Source organism: Bos mutus, chromosome 9 (genome assembly GCF_027580195.1).
Source record: "Bos mutus isolate GX-2022 chromosome 9, NWIPB_WYAK_1.1, whole genome shotgun sequence".
NCBI classification, from domain to species: domain Eukaryota; kingdom Metazoa; phylum Chordata; class Mammalia; order Artiodactyla; family Bovidae; genus Bos; species Bos mutus.
This window is the reverse complement of record NC_091625.1, coordinates 96,675,344-96,694,047: the sequence shown is the minus strand read 5'-3', so window position 1 is coordinate 96,694,047 and position 18,704 is coordinate 96,675,344. Positions and strand designations below refer to the sequence as shown.

Here is an 18,704-nt window from a genome sequence, read left to right as displayed (position 1 = left end):
ATGCATACAAACAATCTCCCAAGTTGTTCTGTTGTTCAGCCACTTGGTCATGTCCAACTCTTTGCAGCCTCATAGACTGCAGCACACCAGGCTTCCCTCTCCATCACTGTCTCCCAGAGATTGCTCAAATTCATGTCCATTGAGTCAGTGATACCATCCAGCATCTGTCCTCCCCTTCTCCTCCTGCCTTCAGTCTTTCCCAGCATCAGGGTCTTTTCCAATGAGTCAACTCTTCGCATCAGGTGGCCAAAGTACTGGAGTTTCAGCTTCAGCATCAGTCCTTCCAATAAATATTCAGGACTGATTTCCTTTAGGATTGACTGGTTGGATCTCCTTGCTGTCCAAGGGACTCTCAAGAATCTTCTCCAGCACCAAAGTTTGAAAGCATCATTTCTTCAGCACTCAGCTTTCTTTATGGTCCAAATCTCATATCCATCCATACATGACTACTGTAAAAACCATAGGTTTGACTACACAGACCTTTGTCAGCAAAGTGATGTCTCTGCTTTTTAATACACCCAGGGACGGGAAGCCTGGTGGGGTGCCGTCTATGGGTCGCACAGAGTCGAACACGACTGAAGTGACTTAGCAGCAGCAGCAGCAAGTTCGTCGTAGCTATTCTTCCAAGGAGTAAGCGTCTTTTAATTTCGTGGCTGCAGTCGCCATCCGCAGTGATTTTGGAGCCCTAGACAATGCAATCTGACACTGCTTCCGCATTTTCAAGTAGCTCTAACTTGCATCTATATCAACAGTGTCTCCTAGGCACAGATTTTAAAATCTCTCTGAGGGCGCTTGATTTACCTGCATTTTTCAAAGGAGATTCCATTGGTCTTTTCAGTTTATACAAACCCCACAGTCTGATGGTGTCACCTCTATAAACACAAGATGAGGTTGGTGATGTTGATGCCTTCAGGGTGCCCCAGGCTCTGTGCTAAGAGCCTTCATGCTTATATTCTTGACTCACAGCCACCGCTGTGAGGTGTGAACTGTGTCCTTCACACAGGTGACCAGAGACTGGAGCTCGGTGTCTGTCCACGGTTACACGGCAAGCGAAGAAGGAAGCTGGCATTTGAGCCCAGGGATCGATGCCTCTAAGCCCTGCTCTGAACCACTTCTCAGGATGCAGGCAGCTCTAAGCGTTCACTTAACCATCACCGCCTACAAACAAAGCCATGGTCACTGCTTGGGCCACAGGTTGTCTATCATGCCAATAGTTGACCTTGCTAAGATGGATTTTGAAGGTATATAGGAATTAGAAGAAACTGCTGATTTTTTAGACATTGACTGTGTAAAAAAGTTTCCCTGATAGCTCAGTTGGTAAAGAATCCACCTGCAATGCCGGAGGCCCTGGTTTGATTCCTGGGTGGGCAAGATCCACTGGAGAAGGGATAGGCTACCCACGCCAGTGTTCTTGGGCTTCCCTGGTGGCTCACTTGGTAAAGGATCCGCTTACAAGGCGGGTGACCTGGGTTCGATCCCTGGATTGGGAAGGTCCCCTGGAGGAGGGAAAGGCTGCCCACTCCAGTATTCTGACCTGGAGAATTCCAAGGACTATGTAGTCTATGGGGTCAAAAAGAGTCGGACACAACTGAGCCACTTTCACTTTCATGTAAGAAGAGAGACCGTCCCATCCCACCCTCACACATCCTGCCCCCCACGTGCACTCACGCACGGTCCCCCCGCGTGCTGGATGAACACAAAGCAGGCACAGGGGTCTGTGCGGTGCACCTAACTGTCACACTGCCCTGTGGGAGCCGCAGTCAAGCTCACGTAGGAAAATGGTGCTGAGTCACCTCCTGGCACACACTGCCAAGTCCCTGGTTTACAGCTTGTTGCCTAAAAGCATGAGGGAGGGTGAGTTCATCCAACTAGACAGGCTCTTAGTCTCAAGTGAGGTGCTTCCCAAGCCTGCCTGTGCCCCCACGAACCCCCAGGGCATTTTTATAAGTGCTTATTTATTTGGCTGCGTCGGGTCTCAGTTGTGGTATGTGAGGCCTTCCGCTGCAGCGCCTGGACTCTCTGGTTGTGGCACACGGGCTCCAGGGCACACAGGCTCAGTAGTTGGGACACTCAGGCTTACTCGCCCCACGGCACATGGGATCTTAGGCCCCCCGCCCAACCAGGGATTGAACCCGCATCTCCTGCGTTGCAAGACAGATTCTTAACTACTGGGCCACCACGGAAGTCCCCACCCCACCCCCAACCAGTCACATTTCTGGACTCCACCCTAGAGCTACTGAATCCACATCTCCAGGTTGTGAGCACAAGCAAAGGTGTGCATGTGTGTTTTTTAAATCCCTCAGTGATCCCATAGCAGTGGTACACCCGACACTGCTTGTGATCATTCCAGAAGGATTAGGACATCGGTACCAAGGATGCTCATAAAGGATGCTGAGAAAGATGTCGGTGGAGAGGCTCGGTGACAGCACTTTTCCCCCGGTTCGCCTGGACACAGAACCCACTAGAAGGATGACCCAGCGCTTGCTTCTTGGTTCCCCGACGTCAGGCGGGCCCGCAGCAGTGAGGTGGCCCCTGACTGTCCTGCTTCCAGTGGATCCAGTTGGGTGAAGCAAGAGAAGCAAGAATGATGTTGACATGGGCGTGGAGGCCCCCAAGGGGATTGTGGTGCTCTCGGGGGCTCTGTTCTCCCAACGAGGAAGGCAGCCAGCAGCCGGGGGAGCAGGCTGGGCAGTGAGACAAGCAGAGATGAAAAGGACAAGGAAAAGCCAGCCTCAGCTCTGACAGTCGTGGCCTCATCCACGTCCCCTTGAGAGCAGTTGCAGCAGGTCAGGCAGAAGCAAGGGGGTGGGGGCGGGAGGCGCCGCTGGGCTCCGAGGAGCTGACGTCCAGCCCTCGGCCTCAGCCTTTAGAACCGCTCTGTGACCTTGCCACGGCCTTCAGCCCTGAGTCCTCTTTGCTATTTGTCACATCACAGGAAAGGGCTTCCCTGGTGGCTCAGTTGTTAAAGAATCTGCCTGCAGTGCAAGAGACCCGGGTTCAATCCCTGAGTCAGGAAGATCCCTTGGAGAAGGAAATGGCAAAACCCACTCCAGTATTCCTGCCTGGAGAATCCCATGGACAGAGGAGCCTGGCGGCTACAGTCCATGGGATCACAAAGAGTCAGACATGACTGAGCATCTGAGCACAGAGCAAATGCAAACTATTATACAGAGAATAATAGTTTATCCGACCTTGTTGGATAAACAGCAACGTTCTACTTCAACTACCCCGGTGGTCCAGTGGCTTAGAATCTGCCTTCCGATGCCGGGAACCTGGGTCGAACCCTTGGTGCAAAAACTAAGATCCCACCTGCCACAGGGCGACCAAGCCCGCGGAAAGCGATGCAGACCCAGTGCAGCCAAAAGAAAGATAACAAATGAAATTTAAAAGCACTGGCCGCATACCAGGTCTAAATATTAAAAAGCAAAAGCAACAAGCTCCTACTGTTTAGCACAGGGAACTATATTCAATATCTGGTGTTAAACTGTAATGGAAAAGAGTATGGAAAGAATATATATGTATATCTGAGCCCAGCTTTCTTTATGGTCCAACTCTCACATTCATACACGACCACTGGAAAACCCATAGCTTTGACTAGACGGACCTTTGTTGGCAAAGTAATGGCTCTGCTTTTTAACATGCTGTCTAGGTCGGTCATAACTTTTCTTCCAAAGAGTAAGCGTCTTTTAATTTCATGGCTGCAGTCACCATCTGCAGTGATTTTTAAACTACAGTTGATTTATAATATTGTGTTAGTTTCAGGTGTACAGCAAAATGATTGAGTGATGCGTATATCAATTGTGTGGTCAGTCTCTCAGCCACGTCTGGTTCTTGTGACTCCAGCCCTCCAGGCTCCTCTGTCCATGGGCTTTCCCAGGCAAGAATACTGGAGTGGGTTGCTGTGCCCTCTTCCAGGGGATCTTCCCAACCCAGGGATAAAGCCTGTGTCTCCTGCATGTCCTGCGCTGGCAGGGGGATTGGCCAGTGGATTCTTTACCATCGAGCCACGGGGAATCCTTCAATACATGTGTGTGTGTGTGTGTGTGTGTGTATAGATACAGATTCTTTTTCAGATTCTTTTCCATTTAGGTTACTATAAGAGATTAATATAGTTCTCTGTGTTATACAGTAAATCTCTGTTATCTATTTTATATACGGTAGGCGTATCTGTGAGTCCCTCCCCACCCCACTTTCCCCAGTGGTAACCGTAGGTTTGTTCTCTGTGTCCCTGAGTCTGCTTCTCCTTTGTAAGTCAGCTCACTCGTCTTGCTGAGCGTCTGTATTCTGCGTCCCGCCCGGCCGTCCCGGCGCCCACGGCCTTTGCGGGTCGGGGTCTGCCGTGTTGCGTCTCTGCCACTTTCTCTCATGGCAGCTTGTTTTCTCCTGTATTTGCTGACTTTTTTAAACTTGTGATCCCAGGTTTCTTGGAATGTTATTTGTGTTTTTTGTTTGTTTGTTTGTTTTTGAGGTTTGGCTTTTTAAAGAGCATTACTCTACAGAAAATATTTTTGCTTCAGCTAGGTTCTTGGCTATACTGTCAAATCAACTTTTTGGCATGAGGCTCTTTTAAGGCTTAATCAGGTGGTATGAATTCTTTTCACAGATTTCTGTGCATGAGGTGTGTATGCGTGTCTGTAAGCCAAGTAATGGGAAGATCCACCTTCCACCTTGGCTCTGGCCCAGGTTCCACCTCTGCTTGTAAAGACCAAGCCCTGGGCACCCTGGGATTAGGAAAACCACCCCAATGCTAACATCAGATTCCTCCCTCCCTAAACCAGCAGAATTTTCTCTTTCTCATCCTGAGCTTCAGGGATTTTCCTGACGTTCCCATCAAGTCAACCATTTACTTAGCAAAGACGTCTGTTGCTTTCCTACTTATTCATCCAGCATCTTCAGGTATTTACACCTGGGAGCAACCGCCTTCAGCATGCAGGCACCAGATTGCTGAAAAGCGGCATTTTCCAATTAGTCTTCGGTCAGTAACATAAATTTCTCTGATCTTTATGTCCCTAGTAAGCAATTTTAAACCATCACTACAGTATTACAAGCTCCTGGACCTTAACAGAAAAAAAAAAAAAAGAAGCTAGGGACATAGGGTCAGGAAAGACATATACTGGAGATACAAACCTACTTATTAAATCTTGTGACATTCTCATTCATCACAGCTTTATCACTGGGCTGTCAGCCAGGAATAGTCTTTACATTGTCCCAGAGCCAAAGGAAGTCCTCTGTGTCCTGCGGTTGCTTCTACTGAGTCCGCTTTATTCTAACTAAGTGTTCGAAATCACGTGACACCCTCTGAGTTATAAAGGACGTTTACCTTTGTGAAGAGAAGGGCCGATTAAGAGGAAGGAATTGGTTTCACCTCGATGACCACCATCGGGGAGATGCCCTTCTTGGCTCACGGGGCTCGATTCCGGATGACTGTCAGGTTGGCACCTTCATGGGGTGTGTCATTTGTCCGTTGACTCAGCTAAAATGTACTGAGTGCCCACTGGGTGCAGGCCACTGTGCCAGACAGACACTGGAGAGATGAGGGAGACACAGCCCTGACCTTGGCCTTGGATGAACTCACTTTCTGTTGGAAGTAACAGAAATATAAATACTCATTACCATGAAACCATGAAATGCTGCATCTGAGATGTAAAGACAGGTATTTCCCTCCTAAGTGTGCTTACTGTTAAGTCGCTGAGTCATATCCGACTCTTTACGACCCCATGGGCTGTAGCCCGCCAGGCTCCTCTGTACATGGGATTCTCCAGGCAAGAGTACTGGAGCGGGTTGCCAATTCCTTCTCCAGGGGATTTTCCTGATCCAGGGAATGAATCTGTGACTCCTGCTTGGCATGCTGATTCTTTACTACTGAGCTACCAGGGAAGCCCATTTGCTTCCCAGTACTTCATTCTTAAAAGACTGAAAACTCAAATATTTCAAAAATACGTAAGACTCTGATGATGACACGATACCAGTTGGATTGGTATCTGGGGTGAAGGACACTCGCCGGGTTCCGTGCCTGACCTAGGTCCCTCCCTGCACGGTGGTTTCAGGGGGCGGCTGCTGTACTCACTGAGGCAGACATTGCTGACCACAGCCCTCCCCACCTCCGGCCTTCACTGTCTTCACTCTCACCATGTAGAAAACCCGCTAAGAGGCAGCGGTGCTGGGCGGAGTTTGATCCTCAAAGCGCAAGGCTCTGGGCCAGAGAATCTCTGGTTTGGGTTTCCGTCCTCCAGGTTTCCCAAATCTTTGCATTCAGTCCACCCTGGTACTGTTTTATACAAGGTGAGCATCCTGACACCCGGCCCTTGGCTTTTTTACTACTCAGAAGCTTCCTTGGTTTGATATCTGCCTGTCTTCTCCAGGTTACCATGAGGATCCACTGGAATAAGGGAAATCAAAGTGCAAAAAAATAATGTGCTGTAAATTTATAGAGCTTTATCAATGTTATTATTAGAGTAATATCGGAGTGTTAGAGCATTTTGTATTATATGGTTTCTTTACTAACTTATATTTAAGTCATTTTTCAGTTCAGTTCAGTTCAGTTGCTCAGTCGTGTCCAACTCTTTTCGACCCCATGAATCGCAGCACGCCAGGCCTCCCTGTCCATCACCAACTCCCGGAGTTCACTCAGACTCACGTCCATCGAGTCAGTGATGCCATCCAGTCATCTCATTCTCTGTCGTCCCCTTCTCCTCCTGCCCCCAATCCCTCCCAGCATCAGAGTCTTTTCCAATGAGTCAACTCTTCGCATGAGGTGGCCAAAGTACTGGAGTTTCAGCTTCAGCATCATTCCCTCCAAAGAAATCCCAGGGCCGATCTCCTTCAGAATGGACTGGTTGGATCTCCTTGCAGTCCAAGGGACTCTCAAGGAGTCTCTCAAGACTCTCTCTCTTCTCCAACACCACAGTTCAAAAGCATCAATTTTTCGGCTCTCAGCCTTCTTCACAGTCCAACTCTCACATCTATACATGACCATAGGAAAAACCATAGCCTTGACTAGATGAACCTTTGTTGGCAAAGTAATGTCTCTGCTTTTGAATATGCTATCTAGGTTGGTCATAACTTTCCTTCCAAGGAGTAAGCATCTTTTAATTTCATGGCTGCAGTCACCATCTGCAGTGATTTTGGAGCCCAGAAAAATAAAGTCTGACACTGTTTCCACTGTTTCCCCATCTATTTCCCATGAAGTGGTGGGACCAGATGCCATGATCTTCGTCATTTTTAGTAGTGTCTTAATCTAAAAATGGGCTTCCCACCTCCCAGTGCAGGAGATATAAGAGACATGGGTTTGATCCCTTGATCGGGAAGATCCCCTCGAGGAGGGCATAGCAACCCACTCCAGTATTCTTGCCTGGGGAATCCCAGGGACAGAGGAGCCCGACAAGCTACAGTCCACAAGTCTGCAAACAGTCAGGTGCCACTAAAGCAACCTAGCACGCAGGCGACCTACAAATAGGCCTGGGAATGTTTTAAGAGTCATCACAGATTAATAAAATGACTTGCATGTTTGTATTAATTTTAAAGCATAGAAGAAAATTTTTAAATTCCGTAGAGGCCAAGATGGAGGGGTTCTGTTTGGATTACCATTTGAAATATATTTCTAGACCACAGAGTTCTTGTACTGAATCCAAAAACGTCCCAACTCTTTCGTTGCACGTGTCACTCAGCATTGAAGTAAGTAAAGAGATTGTAGTGTCTGAACAGAATATCTGCAGTGGCGCCCTTGAAATCCCTCCTCCTTTCTGTGGTCTGAGTCAGGGATAAGTCATTCCTCTGACGTGAATGACATTAGCAAATATTTCTGAGCGCTTGTTGTAGATGCCCAGGTCATTCATAGCATCACTTAACGGGTGTCAGACACTTGTTTTTTTGCTTCTTTAAAGACATTGACCCACTCGATCCCCGGTACAGTGCACTGGAGAGGTCGATTTCCATCTGAGATGGGAACTTTCAGGGAGTTCTGCAGTGTTCCCAAACCCGCCTACCCGCGTAGGGATTTGAACTCAGGCAGCTGGCTCCAAGGCCCCATCTTGACCGCTGGCTGTTCCTTGCTCTGTCACATCAGCTTCACCTCCCTCTTCCTGCCCCGTCTCTTTGGTGACCACATTCCTGTCCGGGTGCAGGAATGCAAGATAGTAAGACGTTGAAGAAAGCTGAAAAGCGAAGATTTTGGAGTCACAAAGATTCTCCTACTTACCGGCTTCAGGCAGTGGTTTAACTTGTCTAATCCTCGATGTAAAATTAAACCCAATGCACACACCTGAGGAAACACCTAACGAGAAGGGTTTCAGAGCCTGTCTCACCCTGCCCACGTAATCAGCACCCGAGAGATGTTATTTATCACTAGTAGTCAAAACAGCACAAAGGAGGAGCTCAAACCACAAAGCCACATGGTCTTTTCTTGCCTTGTAAGCACAGGCCACATGCCAAGAAAACTGTGTCGGGGCCTGTCCATCACTTGTCAAGAGAGTTTCCCTCTGAGCTTCTTGCCTGAAGGCACCTCCATGTCTAAGAATTTCCAGGACAGCGTTTCAAGGAACCCTTGTCCAGCCCACTATGCAGATCTGACTGTCTCTTCCCTCTGTCTTCTCTCCCCAGGCCTACAGAGTCAATGAGAAGGCGGCAGAGCAGGCCCGGTGGGAGGAAGCCTCCAAAGAAACAATCAAGAAGACCACCAAGCCCTGTCCCCGCTGCCACGTGCCGGTAGAAAAAAACGGTGAGTCTGGGCTGACCGAAGAGCGCGGCTGCGGTGGGCTGTCCTCGGAGGGCGGCAGAGAAGTCGGGATCTACAAGGGCTTGCTAGCTGGGGAGCTCAGCGCTGGGGCTTTGGGGCCATCTGGCCAGGGTTTGAATCTCAGCACCCACGTCAAGCTTCTTAACCTCCTGAACCGCAAGTCCTCGTCTGTAAAATAGAGATGCTAAACAGAAGCTGCACAGCCACCGTAGGATTAGGTGCAGGACGGATGGCAAATGCTTCCCCGCGCCTGGTATAGAGACAGCGCTCAAGAAACACGAACCGCCCTTATGTTACTTACTATTAACATATCGAACTCTCCTGGAGAAGGGAATGGCAACCCACTCCAGTATCCTGGCCTGGAGAATCCCATGGACAGAGGAGCCTGGCGGAATACAGCCCACAGGGTCACAGAGAGCAGGACATGACTAAGTGACTGACACTCACAGGAAACTCCCCAGTCTGCCGTCTCCCTGGAGCGCTCTGATACTGAGATACTCATCGGCTGGGGCTGAGAGCTGGCCTGTGGTGAGTGAAACCCCACCTGCAGCCCCAGGGTGGGCCCTGCAGCCACTCTTTCCTCTGCTAAGGACTATATGGAAAGTCTTTTGTGTGGCTGGAGAAGACTCTTCAGAGTCCTTCGGACTGCAAGGAGATACAACCAGTCCATCCTAAAGGAGATCAGTCCTGAATGTTCACTGGAAAGACTGGTGCTGAAACTGAAGCTCCAGTCCTTTGGCCACCTGATGTGACAAGCTGACTCATTGGAAAAGACCCTGATGCTGAGAAAGATTGAGGGCAGGAGGAGAAGGGGACGACAGAGGATGAGATGGTTGGATGGCATTGCCGACGTGATGGATATGAATCTGAGCACACTCTGGGAGATGGTGAGAGACAGGGAAGCCTGGCGTGCTGCCGTCCATGGGGTGGCAGAGGGTTGGACAGGCCTGAGCAACTGAACAGCACCAACCGAAGACAAATGTGAGAGCACCACAGGTTAAGTCCCTAGAATGTATCCACTGAGTCATCGTTATGCCTTCATGATCTGGAATGTTCCTGGGCCTGCAGCGGCCTGGCCCGGACCTGTAAAGAGAAGACAACACCAGAATCAGAGGAAAGAGCCTCCCTGGTCCTCACGGGCTGAGCAGGGTTAAGAAAGCAGCCCAGGCCCTTTCACCAGAGAGGAGGCACAGCGCTGAGAAGCATGGGCCAGTGTTCTGTCTCGTGGGTCCTTAAAGGATGCAGATTCAACAGTAAGAGACCCACTCTGCTATTTTCAAAGGTCAGGAACCCTGGCTGTCTATCCCCTGGAGCCCAGAAGGGCACCTGATAAATAAATACCCTGGTGAATGTAAAAGGAGCTAGGAAAGGAGAAAGACACATACATAGATGCTTTTCTAAAATACGGTAGAGAAAATGAGCTGGAGAAAGACCCTGGGGTCAAGAGACGGCTTCCTGGTGGAGATGATGCCTGAGCCCAGAATGAGAATCGGTGTCACGAGGCAGGCAAGCCTCCAGGCAGCCGGCAGGTGCAAAGGCAGCAAGTGTGACCCGTCCACACAGCGCGTGCAAGAAGCCCAGCTCGTTCCTGGGTGAGGACGAGGAGCCTCGGCTGAAGCGAGTGGGCGCGGTGTAGGGCCCTGCGTGACCCGAGGGGCTTGGACTCGGTTCTCTAAGGCAGGGCGCCACTCGAGGGCCTGAGGCCGAGAACCCACGGGCTCAGATCCGCCTTGAATCAGACCACACCTGCACCCCCCAGAAGATGGAATCAAAGGCGTCAAGTGCTTCCTGACTGCAGCAACATTTCCTAATCTGGTTCTTTCTACGAAATACTGTGACGTACCGTGTACATGGAAAGCACTGATGTTTCACCTGTAGGCTTTTTTTTTAATGTTCTACAACCGCTTTTAACGTTCACAGAATGTGTGTTCACGTTACCAGCACAGCATATCCAGGATCCTCACCGTACACACAAATCTGTCCTTTGGAATCCTGATCGCTGGCACAAGGTCCGGGGCCACGTGTTACAGAGTATTCTCAGAGTCAATAACAGTGAAAACCTGGGGCACGTGTGAGTGTTCTTTAGTGCCGCAGGGACAGGCAAGCTTTCAAAGAACAAGGCAGAGATATATATATTTAAAAAACAAAAAGTGCACAGAACGTATCGTTGAGCTAAAAATGCTTCTTTGCAATTTTGTGTAGAGTGTGATCCTGAAGGATGAAGGGAGAGGTTTATGTCTTCTCAAAATTCTGTTTGAATCAACTGGAGATGCATGACTCATGTTTAGAAAGAGTCAGGCCAGGGCAGAAAATCTAAGAGACTGAGATTAAGCAGAACTGGATTTAATTTCAAGGAAACCTGATTCTCCCACTGGCTTAGAGGTCACACCTATAGATTTTTAACCTATGAACTGAAAAGCTGAACCTTTCAGCTAGTTCATGATAGTCTAAACTGTTCTAAAGGCTATCACTACAGCCTAAACAAACCTAGGCTCTATTAGAAAAGCTAGTTTGTGGCTCAGATGGTAAAGCATCTGCCTACAATGCAGGAGACCCAGGTTCGATCCCTGGGTTGGGAAGATCCTCTGGAGAAGGAAATGGCAACCCACTCCAGTACTCCTGCCTGGATAATCCCATGGACGGAGGAGCGTTGTAGGCTACAGTCCATGGGGTTGCAAAGAGTCGGACATGACTGAGCGACTTTACTTCATAGAATGTAAAGAATCTTTCATTCAAGTATTAAAAAGTAAAGAAAAAAGAGAAAACATTTCATATAACAGTGGAAAGGGAGAGACAATCTGTAATATTCTAAATACTCACCCTAATCAGTGGGATAAATGATCACGTATTTCTAACACTGAAAGTTATATAAAACTAGTATTTTTTTTAAAAGCTAGTTTCACGGTAGTTTTCCACCTAAATGTTTCATATTTAACTGAATTCCTAAAGAGTAGTTCTACCTTCAGCAAAGCTGTCATGATCATGAGAATTCTCACCATTTTAAACGCAGGCTAAACCTTGCGCTTGCTCCCATAACACCCTTCAACCTCTGGAAATTCTTCCTTCACTTCTACCAGTTCCATCTCAAACCAGTGAGATCCTGGTTCCATTCCCTGATCAATAAGTGTCTTTTGCCCGTTAAATCTGCCTTCAGCTTGTTCCAAAACTTCAGCTCTCTCATTAAATCTGATGGCAGAGTGGCCAGCCCAGGCCATGGTGTTGGCTCTGCACAGTCTGGGCTTTCCATGGTTTGAGCAGCGGTCAGGAGACAGAGTTCTCTAAGAAGAAAACCAGATTTTCTCCATCCAAATATCCACAAATCAGTGTGACACCAGGAACTTCCCCGGTGGCTCAGACAGTAAAGTGTCTGCCTACAATACAGGAGACCTGGGTTCAATCCCTGGGTTGGGAAGATCTCCTGGAGAAGGAAATGGCAACCCACTCCAGTATTCTTGCCTGGAAAATCCCAGGGACGGAAGCTACAGTCCATGGGGTCACAAAGAGGTGGACATGACTGAGCGACATTTACTTTTAAGCTGGCAAGATTTTTAGAGTTGGAGTCCCTGACATTTCTCCATTTTATGGGGTCTAAAATACTCCTTCTGTATTACATACCAGGAAGAAAAGAGAGTTAACAAAATGATCGTCTTCATTCCTGCTATTTCCTTTTTTTCTTATTCTGCTATGCCACTGTGAGTCCAGTTTCTATAATAAAATCTCACTTGTTAATGCTAGTGCTCCAGATCCATTAAGATTTTAGTGTAATAGGAAAAATTCTCAAGCTTTCATTCAGCCTCCCTTTAATATTCAGCTAATTTGAATGCATTGCTTAAGCATTCTCTATGATATTCCAGAAAAATTTAAGTGATTATACAGTATTACACTATTAAATTATTGAAATCCTAAGTGTACAGTCAGTAAGTATGTGTTGAAAATACTCAACCCTGTAATTGTGTAATCCTAATTGGAAAATATTAAAAGTATCACAATGAGTTTTTCCCTTTATTTTCCACATATGTAAATGCTTAAATGCCCTTTAAAGCAAACCAAAAAGAAGTAGAAAAGTATGGGATTTTAAATACCCTTCAGTTAGCCTGAAACAAATGCCTTTAGTTACATATTCATAAATATTTTATATTAGTGCAAGTTCTCATGCCAAGCTTTTAATATAAAAATGAGACAGCCCTGAAGCAATTATTTGGAAAATTTGGCAAGGAAAAAAAATGGCTTAACAAGATAATTGGTAAAATTGAATAATGGAGTGCATTCGATGCTAAGTGAGATTCAAGCAAAGAAACCATGTCTGCCTGGATTGTCTGGGAGATTCGCTCACAAACAGTTCTCTACATACAATTTTATACAAATAACTTTCCCTTCACGTCACAGCAGACTTGCTGTCTGATCCCCAGAAGCAAATAGAGAATGCAGTTAACAAATTGGGGAGGTGGGGAAATCCCAAAATAAGTCCCCGAATAAGGGACTTTTCATTTCGTACTGGAAAGGCCCTGCTTCCTGAATGAAAGAACGTTGAAATCACGCAGATCTTGGCTAAACCTCTGGCTTCACACTGTTTATTTATTTTTGGCTGTGTTGGGTCTTCCTTGCTGCAGCCGTTCTTTTCTCTAGTTGCCGAGAGCGGGGCTCCTCTCTAGTTGAGGGGCTTCTCACCACCATGGCTTTCCCTGTTGCAGAGCCCCGGCTCCAGGACACATGGGCTTCACACGTCGCGGCTCGTGGACCACAGAGCACAGGCTCAATCAGTGGTGTGTCACACGGGCTTAGTTGCTCCGTGGCATGTGGGGTCTTCCTGGATCAGGAATCGAAACCATGTCTTCTGCACTGGCAGGCGGATTCTTTACCACTGAGCCACCAGAGAAGCCCTGCCTATACACTTAAAAGTACTCAACCTTGAGAAAATTCTGCACCCGGGCAATCCCCTTAGTCTCACGAGGTGCTCTGAGGAGCAATGACGTAACAGATGCAGAGCACCTGCCATTATTCACTAGTTTCTCACTGCCCTCATCTTGGCGTTTCCCTGGTGACTCAGGTGGTAACGACTCCACCTGCAATGCAAAGTCCATCATGCGAAATGCCGGGCTGCAGGAAGCACAGGCTGGAGTCAAGGCTGCCGGGAGAAACAGCAACAAGCTCAGATATGCAGGTGATACCACTCTAATGGCAGAAAATGAAGGGGAACTAAAGAGCCTCTTGATGAGGGTGAAAAAGGAGAGTAAAAAAGCTGGCTTAAAACTCAGCATTCAAAAAACTAAGATCATGGCATCTGGTCCCATCACTTCATGACAAATAGATGGGGGAAAAGTGAAAACAGTGACAGATTTTGTTTTCTTGGCTCCAAAATCACTGTAGATGGTGACTGCAGCCATGAAATTACAAGATGCTTGCTCCTTCGAAGAAAAGCTATGACCAACCTAGACAGCATATTAAAAAGCAGAGACATCACTTTCCTGATAAAAGTTCATATAGTCAAAGCTATGGTTTCTCCAGTAGTCGTGTATGGATGTGAGAGCTGGACTACAAAGAAGGCTGAGTGCCAAAGAATTGACGCTTTCAAACTGTGGGGTTAGAGAAGACTCTTGAGAGTCCCTTGGACTGCAAGGAGATCAAACCAGTCAATCCTAAGGGAAATCAACCCTGAATATTCATTGGAAGGACTGATGCTGAAGCTGAAGCTCCAATACTTTGGCCACGTGATGGGAAGAGCCAACTCATTGGAAAAGACCCTGAGGCTGGGAAAGATTGAGGGCAGCAGGAGAAGGGGGTGATAAAGGATGAGGTGGTTGGATGGCATCACTGACTCAATGGGCATGACATTGAGCAAACTCTGGGAGATAGTGAAGGACAGGGAAGCCTGGCGTGCTGCAGTCTATGGGGTCACAGAGAGTCAGACACAACTTAGCGACTGAACAACAACAATCTTCATCTTAAATAAAATTTTGAATAGCACGAAGGATCGTATTCAATATTAAATGCTTTTAAAACAACTGTCCCAACTCCTGTATTATGAATTTTTTCAAGCCAAGTAACACTGAAGAGGTGATAAAAATTACTCATGGTATATATTAACATTATTATATATTAAATTGCTAAATACATTATTGTATACTTAAAATATTAAATTTACTATATATTTAATTAAGGAATTGACCCCTGGCTGTGAAACACAAAGCATTTGTCTTTAAAACCCATCTCAAGAGAAGTCAGTAAACTCAGATTTACAAATAAAGTTTGTCCTCGATGAAAGTGGCATGCTTCGATCTCAATCATTTCTTAAAAAACATTCATTTATCTTTATTTTGGCTGTGCTGGGTCTCAGTTGCAACACATGGGAATTTTAGTCCTGGCGTGTGGGATCTGGTTCCCTGACCAAGGATGGGAACCCAGGCTCCCTCCATTGGGAAGCATGGAATCTTAGCCACTGGACAATCAGGGAAGACTTCATTTAAAAAAAAGAAAATTGTATTGGCGCATAATTCATTTACAGTGTTGGGTTAGTTTCAGGGGCTAAGTGAACCCGTCTTCTCCAGATTCTTCTCCCATATAGGTTATTCACTCCCTTCTTCATGAAGGTCAGAATTTCAGCATTTGTTTTCTTCCGTTCAGACTCTGCCCTTCCGTTGCTTGCGGTAATTCCACGGGAAAGTCGTCTGTGGGCACGCGGGCGGGTGTGGGAGTGTCGCCCAGGCGCTCATCCGTGTCCCCTCTCTGCCCGCAGGAGGATGCATGCATATGAAGTGCCCGCAGCCCCGGTGCCAGTTCCAGTGGTGCTGGAACTGCGGCTGCGAGTGGAACCGCGCCTGCATGGGCGACCACTGGTTCGACGTGTAGCTGGAGCAGCGGCCGCGCAGGCGCACTCAGCCGCCATCCTGCTGGGCCCTACTGTCTTCTGCTTTTTCCTCTCTCTAAACACACACACACATGCACACACACACATATAAACACTCACATTTCCAGTTCTTTCCAAAACCACCAAAGCAAAGTTATTGGAGAAGCTCCCAGGATCCCCGTCTCCGGACCCCTGAGAGACCGCCGAGCTAGTGATGAGTCCCGCCAGAAGTATTTTCAAGCCCCGAAAATACACTAACAGTCAGAGCACAGATGACGGCGTGGTTCCCCGTCTGTGTGCGCTGTCATTCTTGAATGAATTCAAGTCAGGCTGGATAAATACATAGAGACGGATTTCTCAATTACCTTTTACCTTCAGCAAATATTGGGAAGAAGCGTTTGGTGGGGTGGGGAATGATTTTGAGGGACGATTACCTGTGGTTCTCTGTAAGACTGCAGTGGATTCTGAGAACTTCATGCGCGGCTTCAATAGCAATGGACTTATTTAAATCTTCAGGAAGCATGTATTCCCAAAGAGCCACAGGCAGTAGTCAGAACTATATGTTTATCCCCAAGAATTCTATATTTATATCTTGCATTAATGAAACATCAACTCTGAATGAATCAGCTTGTCAACTAAGTGAGAAATTATGAAAGTTAATCTGAACATTGAATGCTCAAAATGTATGAATTTGAACATTCACTCCATTTAACTCTCTGCAACTTTAGAAGTTGTTTTTCTGAAACATTACAAAATCTAGAATTTGATTTTAAGCACTCATTTTGAGCATGAAAAATAAGCTCATATGTCTGGCTTCACTGTACATGTAATGAAGGTGCCTCTAAAGGAGACACTGTTAGAAATGAGTTCAGTAATGATTCTCAGTGTTAACAAACATGCAGTTTATTAAAGCAGAATCTCTAAAGAAGGAACCTTTCCAGCCCATCAGAATGAAACCAGGCAGATCAGAAGGGTCATGCTCTTTCTGTCTGCCTGGATAACGTTAATTACACTTTTGTATATCAGAATATATTTTCTTCTGATCTCTTTCAGATCTGATTCAAATTGCAGTTGTCAAAGCAATAAGACGCAAAGGGAAACTGCAACAACAACTTAAGTGCCTAGAAAGGATAAAGGGGTCACTGCGGATGAATTGTGATGTGGAATCAAAATACAATATAAATGTAATTAACCAGGTTCAGGGCAACCCACACGGGGGCTCTGCCCACCCAGTGGGTTACTTAGAGTCCTTTTCTCTACGATTGTAAATTCACAGGAGAATATTTCCTCATATTAGCACAGCTTGAATTGGATTGCTGATCGTTTTCATCCTTGTTTTATGAGTCATTCGCAGTGCATCAAAGAGAGACGCGTTCACGCTGAAAGCCGCCAGCCTCCTTCTCCACGGCAGAGTGTGTGGGTGGGACAGTCTAACCGCTGCCTTTTGTTCTCGTGGTCTGCCTTCTCTGGAAGGTGGCGACAGTCCCTGAGGGTGTGATGACTCTCCTGCGAGCACAGGGCATCTTTCAGATGGATTTGGAGACCAGTAGCCAGCCTCATCTTTGTAGACAGAGCACCAGAAATCCTTGCTGGAGTTGGGGGTGGAGGTGAACCTCAGCAAGCTCCCGCAGATGTCCTGTGCCCCTGTCCCTATGCGTCCATCCAAGGACTGTCCCACCCTGCTCACTCCCTCCGAGGTCCTGAACCTGGAACGTGATGGGCGGAAGACAGCCCCATCAGTGGGAAAGGAGTCACGTGGCTTCACTCTGTTGAAGATCCAGCCTCCCCATCATGGCCCCAAGGCTGCCGGCTCCTGTCGGGCGCCTATGGGTGGTACAGAGATGATGCAGAGCTGGTGTCTCGAGTGAGAAAAAGGCAGGGCATCGGGCTTGAGCCACCCTTGTGGTTGGCTGGCATCAGGGCTGGGCCTAGAACCCGCTGGGGGCCCTCCTGCACATTACCGGTGGTCCCAGCGGCTCCTTACCCCCGACCCCGCAGAACAATCAGATGGCTCTCTCTGTCGTGGGGTGCTCCCAGCGTTTCATACCCTCCATGGGTCTGAGGTTTAATGATGCTGCTGTTATTGCCTCCTCCCCGATTTGCATGGTTTGTTGGGGATGCCAAGCTGAGCACTTTACTCCCACTTGTTCCAGCAGTAGAAGCCCTAGGTCTCAGCTCTTTTCCTGATGGTAGCCTTCCTTTATTCTTTTTTCAAAATTAGCATAAATTGATTCTCAAAACAAGTTAAATGACAAACAGCCACTGTAAATGAGTCTGAATCACAAACCACTATAAATGAACATGTCTGAGCACTGAACAATGTCACAAAAATCTGAATCTAGCAAAAGAAAAGAGTCTTTGCAGAAGAGTATTTTTTTCTAATTTGTATAAGGAAATACTCGGCAACAGTTGTCTAAGGTCGTACTCAAATTGTCAATAAAAGAATCGAAAGAGCGTCCAAGTCCATCTTTGAAGTTGTCCGTAAATGCTGAAGGCGGGGGAGGGTAGCCCAGGCTGTGTCTCTCGGGTCCAGAAAGGGTTGCCGAGTGAGCCCGTGGCCATCCTGGTCTCCGTTCCGAGCTCCTGATTCATTCTGGTGGTTTATGTTCTTTCTAAAGATTTACTCATTTATTTACCTTTGTGCAGTGGTGCATCTCTGTCGCTGCGCTCTGGCTTTCTCTAGCTGCGGCGAGGGAGGGCTACTCTTCCTTGCGGTGGGCAGGCTTCTGGTTGCGGTGGCTTTTGTTGCAAAGGGTTTCAGTCGCTGTGGCACATGTGTTCAGCAGTTGCAGCTCCCAGGCTCCAGAGCACAGGCCCAGTGGCTGTGGCGCACAGATTTAGTTGCTCCATGGCACGTAGGGTCTTCCCAGACCGGGGATCCAACCCGTGTCTCTTGTATTGCAAGGCAGATTCTTAAACCAAGCTGGACCACCAGGGAAGCTTCCTGGTTGTTTTTAAAACTAGGTACTAGCTTCAGTGCCATCAAAATTTTAAAGGTCTTTTCAGGGAGGAGGGGAGGGAAGGACTGGGAGTTCTGAGTTAGCAGACAGACTAGCGTGCGTAGCATGGATAAACAAGGGCCCACTGTAGAGCACGAGGAACTATATTCAACATCTGGAACATACT

At 47.4% G+C, this 18,704-nt stretch overlaps 1 protein-coding gene across 8 annotated transcripts in view; it reads left to right on the top strand.

Moving 5' to 3' along the window:
- The window catches only part of PRKN (parkin RBR E3 ubiquitin protein ligase), a 1,238,243-nt gene extending 1,219,744 nt beyond the window's left edge, over positions 1-18,499 (top strand). For 3 of the 8 annotated variants that reach the window (XM_070376999.1, XM_070376996.1, XM_070377002.1), the window contains one exon: positions 8,599-14,959. In XM_070376999.1, the coding sequence (XP_070233100.1) occupies positions 8,599-8,913 (315 nt within the window). In that variant the 3' untranslated portion in view covers positions 8,914-14,959. Of the gene's footprint in view, positions 1-8,598; positions 14,960-15,467 lie in introns of those variants that run through there. The other 5 variants (XM_070377000.1, XM_070377003.1, XM_070377001.1 and 2 more) reach the window with 5 other exon arrangements.
- Positions 18,500-18,704: the final 205 nt, after the last annotated feature.